The sequence below is a fragment of the Etheostoma cragini genome, chromosome 10, assembly GCF_013103735.1.
Source record: "Etheostoma cragini isolate CJK2018 chromosome 10, CSU_Ecrag_1.0, whole genome shotgun sequence".
Lineage (NCBI taxonomy): Eukaryota > Metazoa > Chordata > Actinopteri > Perciformes > Percidae > Etheostoma > Etheostoma cragini.
The window spans coordinates 21,803,157-21,812,524 of NC_048416.1; the positions used below are offsets into that span (position 1 = coordinate 21,803,157).

Consider the following 9,368-nt stretch of genomic DNA (forward strand, 5'->3'; position numbering starts at 1 on the left):
TTGTTGTGTAAATGGTTGACAGAGTACATTTAGATTACTTTGTCATGTTGGGAAGTTCAATCAAATTCATCATATTTGAATAAACTTGTTGTGTTTTATCTTTTGAACTGGTTTAGTAGAAGAAAAGAAAGACATCAGAAAATGTAAGGTAAAGTACCTAAAAATTGTACATGCAGTGCTTAATTAAATGCATTTAGTTACTTATCACCACTACAATATTCCAAATAAATTCCTTTTCACTATTTTCATATGGAAATAGATCCACCACACTAGCACATCTGGAGAATATGCAACCAGTTTGCTTTACTGCACTACACAACACAAAATATCTGGGTAGTAATTAGCAGGGTTATTATTCAGCAATTTTTAGCAAGGAAAGAGTGTTAGTTGTCTTAAATGTAGCATTGTCATCATAAAATTTTACCTTGGAAGGAGGAATACTATGACTAAAAATTTCCTCCATAGAATACCTCTCTCCAAATTGAGAAGTACCTCATTAATTGCTCAACCCATGTAAACAGTAAACACAGACAGGGCAGGGCAGTAGTGGGTGTGGGGTGGCAACACAGCACCAGAAAAAATAAAATAAAATAAAGACTTAGTCATTGACTGAAAAAAAAGGAATCACAACGGTTAAGAAAAAAAATCATGCATGTTTATTGAAACTTTAAAACAGTACAGTCGATATATTATGACCTTGCAGTAAATAGGTGCCTTAAGGAGCAGCAGTGTTTGTCATATTCATCAAACAAATAACTGACAAATCAAACACATACACCAGGGGAGAGTCTTTTGGATTTCCCATGCTATCACTCGACATCAAAACCTGCAGATCCATCCCTTCAATTGTTACAATCATTAAAATGGAATCCAGAATATTCTATCAATATCCAAGACCCATAGTACAGTTTAAGAAGGCCATACCTCGGTCTTGGTCCATTTAGGTAAAAATTAGAGAAGATAAAACATTGTGCACGAATAAGGTCACTTAAATGAGAGAAAATGGAAGTATGCAGTTTTAGAAAGAAAGTCGTCAAGCTGATGCGAGAGTGGTACAGAGGAGCGACTCTGTCCTGGTATGCTTGTGTGGGTTGCAAGTTGTCTTGCAAAAGGAGGGAGTTTGTGATAGCATTAACGCATTGTGACAAACTCCTCAGACGAGGTGGGGTGAATGGCAATAGTCTTGTCAAAGTCTGCTTTGGTAGCACCCATTTTGATGGCCACAGCGAATCCCTGCAGCATCTCATCACAGCCCAGGCCCTGCATGTGCAGACCCACCACCTGGGGATAGGAGACAGGTCAGTCTTTGAGAAGCACTGAAGTTGTTGACGTTCACATGAGCCAAAAATAGGGGCACATTGGGCCAGATGCAAAAATAGATGCACTGTCATTCAAAAAGAGAATACACATAAACTGAGTTGGTCCAGTGAGCAAGTAATAAGTAAAAAAAAAAAAAAAAATAGGCCATATTTGCTTTTTATTATTGTGATCCACTTGAGTGCCTGGAATAAGGTTTGTTGACCACATACTACCCAAGGACAAAGTCCTGCGGGTATTTTTTTGGTTTAGAGATGATTAATGATCAGTGTATGTACAACACTGACTTTTTTTTTTTTAGCAGGGTTTAGGGTTTCTATCAGATGTGGAGATAGAGCAAGTCTAAAGCCACGTGCACCTGTTAAAAATCTCTCTGTGTTCACTAACCCATTGTTTTACTGTGGGGAAAGCCGTGGAGACAACTCTGAGGAAGCGCTGTCCTCGGCATAGTGCACCGCACGAAACCGCCACCGAGTGAAGCGCTCATAGTTCAAATTATTTCAACTTTGACCTCTGTGCCGTTGACCCTTCAAGGCACAAACAAAGCCAGAAGCTATGACAACGTAAGCCTGCGCTGCACTTTTATCTGCTATATGTTATATGATTTGCGCCCTACCTCACGGTTTTAACTCTGAACATAACTCTAACTTTTGATTATTATTATTATTATTATTATTTGTAACAATGATTTAAATGAGATTAGAAAGTCAGAAGAATAATTACTGATCTATCAAAGTATTGCTTATATTTGATCAACAACTGTAAATAGCAGATGACTCCTACCTTCTCCTCCTTGCCCTCACACACCAGCTTCATGATGCATTGACTTTTCCTGCTCGTGATGGCGTGATACATCGGAGTGAAAGAAGTCTTGTAGATCTTCACATTCTCCTTTCCTCTAGATTTAATGGCCTCCTCTGTGACAAACACAAATTAGCCATTGCAATTCTTGTCCTATTGAGTGCTACAGAAGAAAAAACTGACTACTTCAATCCTGCAAAAGTTTAACTCGGATTATAAAACTACTGCTCACCTTCTGTGAGGCCCACGGTTGCGATGGGTGGGTGGCTGAACACCACCGTCGGGATACTTGAGTAGTCCAACTTGGAGTCCTTCTTGCCCTCAAACAGTCTGTGCGCCAGCTTTCTGCCTGCAGCAATGGCAACTACCCCGACATACAACATAACATCAGAGCACAACTCTGCCTCTGTAAACGTCTTAAGAAAACATTTTAGTGGCCCACAAAGAATAAAAACGCCAAAGTGGCTCATTTAATGGTTTTCTTATTAAAATATCACCTTCTTGTACACTTACAACTGCACACAACACAACTTGACAACAATGTGCTTTGTGTACTATGTTCTTACTCAAGTAACAGTATTAGATTGAGGGAGGACACTTCCTGACAGTTTCAGTGCAGATATTTGAAGCCTTTACTTTTTAAATGTAATTTCATTTCATGCAGTTCTTGCCTCTAACAGACACTACATAAAGTTCTTACCTGTTTATAAAAAGTGACTAAAGTTCAACTGAAGACCTCTAAAAATGTCTCCTTTTTTTACCCTACTAATATTAAATCCCCTTTTAGGCATAAAAAACTAAATGTGTAGATATTCAAAAGGGATAGAAAATATCACTGAAACATTTAATCTATCAGCCTTCAAATGCCCACACTGGGCAAGCTCAAATGTAAACATGACTGTATAGTTTTTGAGCAACCTCCACAAAATGATTTGAGTTAATAGTGCAACTACCTACCAGGTGTGAGAAGAGCTTTGCCACAAACGTCCCCTACAGCGTAGATCCCTGGTCTGCTGGTGTTCTGAAACTCATCCACAATGATATGGCCTCTTTCATCTGTATCCACACCCTGCAAACACAGAGAGGCATCTTTAAGGAAAGATACATTTTGTATGCCTGGGTGCTGGTGTGTGTGTGTATATATATATATATATATATATATATATATATATATATATATATATATATATATATATACATATACATATACACACACACACACACACACACACACACACACACACACACACACACACAAATACACTTCATTATCTGTTTTCTGTATGAAAATGCTGAACATAAGTGTACAATCACAATCTTAAATTTTGTACAATCTGCAAAAACACCAAGAAAAAGTTTGCACAAAAAAAAAGGATAAATACTGTATGTTTTGGCCATTTCTGTTCTCTCCCTCACTAATCCCAAGCTGCTGAGCAAAAGAGTGTGTGCATTTGTAACAAATTTTAAAGAATGAACAACAGAAACAGTTTCTGTATAAAGCAAGAAACCACAATTACCAAAAACCCTCGAGAATACACAGTTCAGGGGCAACCACAAACTCACAGTTTAACAGTATCATGTGTTTTAACAAAGACCGATCCCTGGAAACTACTAACTTCACTTATTTTGATACTTTCTACATTTAAGTTAGTGGTTGAACTGTTGTGGTGAAATTTCACTCACATCCTCCTTCATATTACAGGTTAGACAATAAAAATAGAAGCCAGAATGTGTGGTATTAGTTAGAGACACACATCTGTTGAATGTTCCCTTCAATAGGCAATCTGATAGCTCTCTTTCACTAAGCTACTGTATGGTGAAGCACCTTGAATAAAAAAACAACAACATAATACCTTCCCCATTAATCTAGTATTAAGTTGCCTGTTATCCTGAGCTAACAAACATTTTACTCTCCACCTCTAAAGAAACAACGTTATAAAGACTGCTAAGCATGTAGTCCGTCTTGTTCCTGGATTATCCCTAATCGCCGATTTAAGATGATCCCATGCCTGGTTTATTTTGGGCTCCATTTTTTTTTTAATATAAAAATTAAACTATGAAACCTTTTATCCAATAGTGTGTTACTGGATTTAGTTATTTCTTCTTTCAAAGCTGCTACTTCTAAAGTGTCTGCGGTGTTGCTATGATCTACGAGGAGAGTTAAGCAGCCAAGATGAGGTTGACAAGAGCAAATTCTCTTTGCAAAGAGACCGTGGTGATAAGCTGCAGTTACCTGTCTTACACGCACTGTTACTATTTCATTGATGGGTGTTGCATGTGTTTTGCACTCTTTCCAGCTGCAAAATAAATTGCCTCAATTAGAATAAATAGGAAATTATTTTAGGATCACCTGACTGTTTTACCACTAAAGATGTAAATGTTTCCTGTGCACATTTCAGCATCTAGTTTACAGTAGATATCGTAGGTAGACTGTTACCATCTCGCCAATGTTCAGTCCAGAAGTGTTTGGCTGCCTGCCGATGGCCCAGAGAAGGCAGTCCACTTCCTGGATGGTGCCGATCTTCTCCTCGTCGTTCTTCTTCTCAGGGTCTTGGGTGACGATCGTCACCTCCAGTCCCTTGTCGGTTTTACAAACAGACTTCACCTGGGAATTCTTCCACAAATCCACACCGGTGTTTTGCAGTTCTTTAGTGCAGTTTGTGCTTATGAAGCTGTCAAAGTTCCTCAAAACCTACAGAAACAATATGAGAGCATACAGTATTTCAATTCTTGCATCACTTATGAACAATATCATTTAGCATTTAGTTGGGATTCTATGGGTTTCTTACTCCAGTCTGTCGAACAATGAGGGATGTTTTGGACCCCAGGGTGGAAAGGATGCCGGCCATCTCCACTGCAATGTAACCTGCACCCACGATCACACTGCGCCTGTTGGGAAAACAAAACTTTGAAATTATAAGCACAAACTTTACACATGGTGCAAACAATGAAAGAGATTATACGATAAGCTTACTTTGGCAGAGTTTCAAGTTCAAAAAAGCCATCACTGGTAATGCCAAGACTTCCCCCTGATGTCATCAATAAAACACATTTCACACAATTGTGCAATTTTATTTAAGTCATCTTTTAATTAACAGATTAAATAAAACTAACTTTTCCAAGTCAAATCTAAGTACATTAAGTGTTACCTGGAACTTCAGCATCACTCAAAACAGTAGGCTGCCCTCCAGTGGCGATGAGGATATGGGGGGCTGTATATTTCTTTCCGTTTACCTCCACAGTCGGCTCAGAATCATTTGTAAACCTGGCCTGACCTTGAATAGTTTGGACCTTAGCCTGGAAAGGATCAGATGTCATTATTAAAAAAAAATACTGAAAACATGTTACAGACGTGACGAGCAAATATACACGCATACGGGAAAGAACAACAAACACACTGAAATAAGAAAGATGTAAAATGATTAACATGAACTTACTTTGTCAAGATTGTTGCGATAAATACGATTTAGGTGACTAACATAGGCATCCCTTTTGGCCTTGAGAGCTCTGCAAACAGGAAATGATCAAAGATAAGAGGTGGTTTGGTTTTTAGCCAGATTTACAGAAGGAAGGCATGCATTCAAATGATGTATGCATCTCAAACACTTCTTAAAAATGATACATAAAAAAAAAGGACCGCACACTTAAATAAATGCTCTAAATTACCCATACATCCACGCATATTTTTCAGGGAACAGGCCAGATCTGAGTATATTGAGGCTGGGTATCGTTAAAAGAAATTCAATACTTCTACCGATACCAATACTGTGATTTGGATACCAGTTCCTCAACTGGTCCTTTTTTCAATACCAAACTTATAAGACAAAAAAGAAATTACATCATTACGGCACAATTCTTTCTGTTTATATTCAGCTCTACGTGAGCAAAGTAATGTAGAGTTGTTAATGCCTACCTCTACGATGTGTAACACTAAACAGCCAATCTGTTGTTGACTGAATTTACACTAATGTATTTTCTTTGTTGTACGCAAAGATTATACATGTGTTTCCTTTATATTTAATATATACTATATATACTGAGCTTTTCAATAATGTATTGACAGGTGGACACACTTTAACATAACTCTTTGCAGGCTTGATTAAAGTGACTGCCCAGCCCTGACGTACGTTAATGTTTTTTTTCATTATCCCTGTATAACATTTCCCAGCCACTCCTTTGAGAGGTTAATCTCTAACCATCACCTTGACTAAAATAAAAGTAGTTCAAAGATAGAGAAGTAGGCTGAAGTGAAGCAACAAAAAACAGACAGGGAAGTTGGGCTATGAAATGGACACCGCTGTGTTCCAGGAAATCCCAAAAGTGAAGAAGACACCAGATAATGTAACTTACTCCCAACTGAAACGAACGTTTCCAACGTCAAAGCCGTAATCACCGTGATCGTGAAGATACTCCGCATGAACGGCGGCATTCCACATAACCTGTGAAGACAGATAAAGGCGCTGAATTAGACATCTAGTGAATTTTTATACAAAATTACTACGTCTAGTGGGTAAAACTTTGCTTATCGCAACTCAAATAAAAGGAAATTGTACCTTCTTAGGGACACAGCCAACATTGACCTGAAAAAAACAACATTAAAACAGCGCAAATTAGTTTAGTGCAAGCTTGATGAAATAGCATCCAAGCTCATGTTACGTTAGTAATAAATATTTCAGGACACTGCAGAGGTCTGAACTCTATTTGCAAAGTTTGTTGCAATGTGTTGTAGTTTTAAAAAAAAAGGAAAAGTTTAAGGTGAACTGCAACCCAGAGCTAAACCTTCAATAACTAATTTGTCATCTTGAAATCATTCAAATTGACATAAGAAATTGCACAAATTATTATTTTTAATTACAGAATTCCAATAAGAACAATCATCAAAATGGTACAATACCACTGGAAATCAAAATATATGCTCAAATGAATATGAACTTTAAAATAGAAATGTATTCTCACCAAAAAGGTGGCATTCATAAACTAAGTTTGGGTGGCTTTGACCATTGCTTAATCCCATATTTTATACACGCAAATATTTAAATTTTTACATGAGATCATTTCCTTATTTGTTACCAACATTTCAAAATTAATCTGACTAGGTGGCTCGCCTTTGTGCAATCAGGATGTGGTTTTAGTAGTTTAGGACACATCTGCTTCATCACAACAACTTCCCATCTGTTAGATCAACTGAAAAGTCGGTGAACAAAATAATATTAACACCTACAATATGTGCTTTCCAATTGTTATAATAAAAACTAAAGCTATATGAAGCAACTTCCTCACATTAAAGCCCTTGTGCACAAACATGTATCTGAGCTCACAACCTAAACCTAGGCCATTTCTCTTTCTATTTAATGGAGGAATCGACGAGGATAGGGGGAGTTTTTTCACCTCGTCAAATTAGTTTGAAATGTTAAGACTTTGTCTTTACCGTTTTGTTATTTATTGTTTGGTAGCTTCAGTAGCATATTTCATAATGTGTCATATGCCAGTGCAATGGGGGCTATCTTATAACCACCAATTTCCACCGGTTGCAGAACGGCTGGGACGCATTTAAACTTCAAACAAACAAACAATGTTTGTTGTAGGCTACACAACAAAAAAAAAACTTGACAAAAGGAGTCCGGAGGTTTCGCAGTGAACCTGGCAACCAGAGTGTGCTGTAAAGCTGCACAAGCGACAGCACGGTGGCTGGTGTCGGTATGGATAACGGTAACGTTGTTTAAATCGGTTTTTTACTCACGCAGGTACCTCCGAGTTTGTGACTCTCGATCACGGCGGCGGATGCTCCGAGCTCCGAAGCCCTCCGAGCACCAGCTAGCCCCCCGGATCCGCCGCCGATCACCAGAAGATCGAACCGGCTCGTCTCTGTTGCCGTCGGGTCTGAGGCCATGCTGCGACGGATGAGAACTCTGTGTCTGCAAAAAGACGAGAAAAGTTGCTTTCTGAGGACAAACAAGCAGGGAGCTCGCGTCCGGGTTAGCTGGATTAATATTGCCATAACCAGGAAGTTCGCAAGCCTGTGTGTCGGACGAACATGGACATGGGAGGGTCAAGTGAAAGCCACTGCTGTGTCATTATGAATTATAACAATGGTGTGGAAATCCCAGAAACTGTTTTCACAATTACTCATGGTCACCCTCACATGAGCTCCAGTACGGGGATTACAATAGCAGGTGTACATTAGAGCTAACGCTTCACTAAAAAAATAGGCTAGATAAACTAGCCTAAAGTTACATTTCAAATAACTTGCAGAAAGCACTGTATAATATGATATGTGACATTAGCCTTATAAAGTTAATGCACTCACCTTGTAAATGACACTGACACAGTAGGAAGCCGTCTGCAGATTCTTATAAACAGCATGTTTGTACTCGTTTTAAGGGCATTTTTAATGAGATGCATCAACCGCGTGTCGATAGTGTTTATCTCTCAGCCGGTGAAGGCCTGTGGTTTGATCAAGCTATTAAAGCTTTAAACCACTTCCTGTGTCACTGGGTGAGGTGAACCCGCAGACACATTTGTAGGCCTGTGTGCGACGACACAATACCCGACTGTCTCTATAAACAAACAGACTATACACGTTGTGTTCGGCGATTTCATAATAAAACCGCACTTACGAGTTTAACACGTGTAGGCCTATTGCCATATAGAAATGTATTAAGCGGTGTTGATAACGTAGATGGCAAATCAAAGCGTTTGTGTTTTGTAGCAGATTTAGAAACTACTGTAAAAGAAAACAGGGAATCCTATGCAGGGTATGAAGGAGGTTTGCGTAGTATTTCTTCAAGAATAGCAACTACACTACACCCATCTTTCCAGCTGTAAAGAAAAACACAATAGAAACGTGAACTTCCGGTTACAACTTTCAAAATAATAGCTTACTTCACTCTGTCAATGGTGTAAGTAATCTTTTACTACTGTAAAAGTAGCAATACCACAGTGTGAAAATACTCTGTTATAACTAAAATCCATGCATTCAAAAGCTTACTCAGGTAAATATAGCCTACTTAAGTATTAGCAAATATATTGGAAATCTTCCAATTTCATAACCAAATGTGTAAATCACTTTAAGTAGCTGCTGGTAATGGTGGGGCTAATTTGAATAGTTTTGAATAGATAAGAGGAACCTGGAATCAAAGGAGCTAAATAGAATTCAGCCATCTTTAATGGAATTATTTTAACCTGAGCTTTTACTTCTGTGACAAGTGGAAAAATGTCTTCCGTCAAAAATACCTTTATAACTTCACAAA

At 38.3% G+C, this 9,368-nt stretch overlaps 1 protein-coding gene across 3 annotated transcripts; it reads right to left on the minus strand.

The window, feature by feature from the left end:
• Positions 1 to 633: 633 nt before the first annotated feature.
• Positions 634 to 8,741, minus strand: gsr (glutathione reductase). 3 transcript variants are annotated; one of them, XM_034884045.1, is made up of 13 exons: positions 8,426 to 8,741; positions 7,859 to 8,033; positions 6,672 to 6,698; positions 6,469 to 6,557; positions 5,556 to 5,625; positions 5,268 to 5,415; positions 5,093 to 5,147; positions 4,908 to 5,007; positions 4,556 to 4,810; positions 3,076 to 3,187; positions 2,351 to 2,482; positions 2,101 to 2,234; positions 634 to 1,281 (listed from the first exon to the last, which is right to left on the minus strand). In XM_034884045.1, the coding sequence occupies exons 1-13, from the start codon at positions 8,518 to 8,520 to the stop codon at positions 1,132 to 1,134; spliced, it is 1,542 nt and encodes a 513-aa protein (XP_034739936.1). In that variant the 5' UTR covers positions 8,521 to 8,741; the 3' UTR covers positions 634 to 1,131. The 3 variants fall into 3 exon arrangements, with proteins under 3 accessions (XP_034739936.1, XP_034739938.1, XP_034739937.1); XM_034884047.1 differs by having other exon boundaries at positions 1,131 to 1,281; positions 7,867 to 8,033; positions 8,426 to 8,727; XM_034884046.1 differs by lacking the exon at positions 8,426 to 8,741 and having other exon boundaries at positions 1,131 to 1,281; positions 7,867 to 8,123.
• Positions 8,742 to 9,368: the final 627 nt, after the last annotated feature.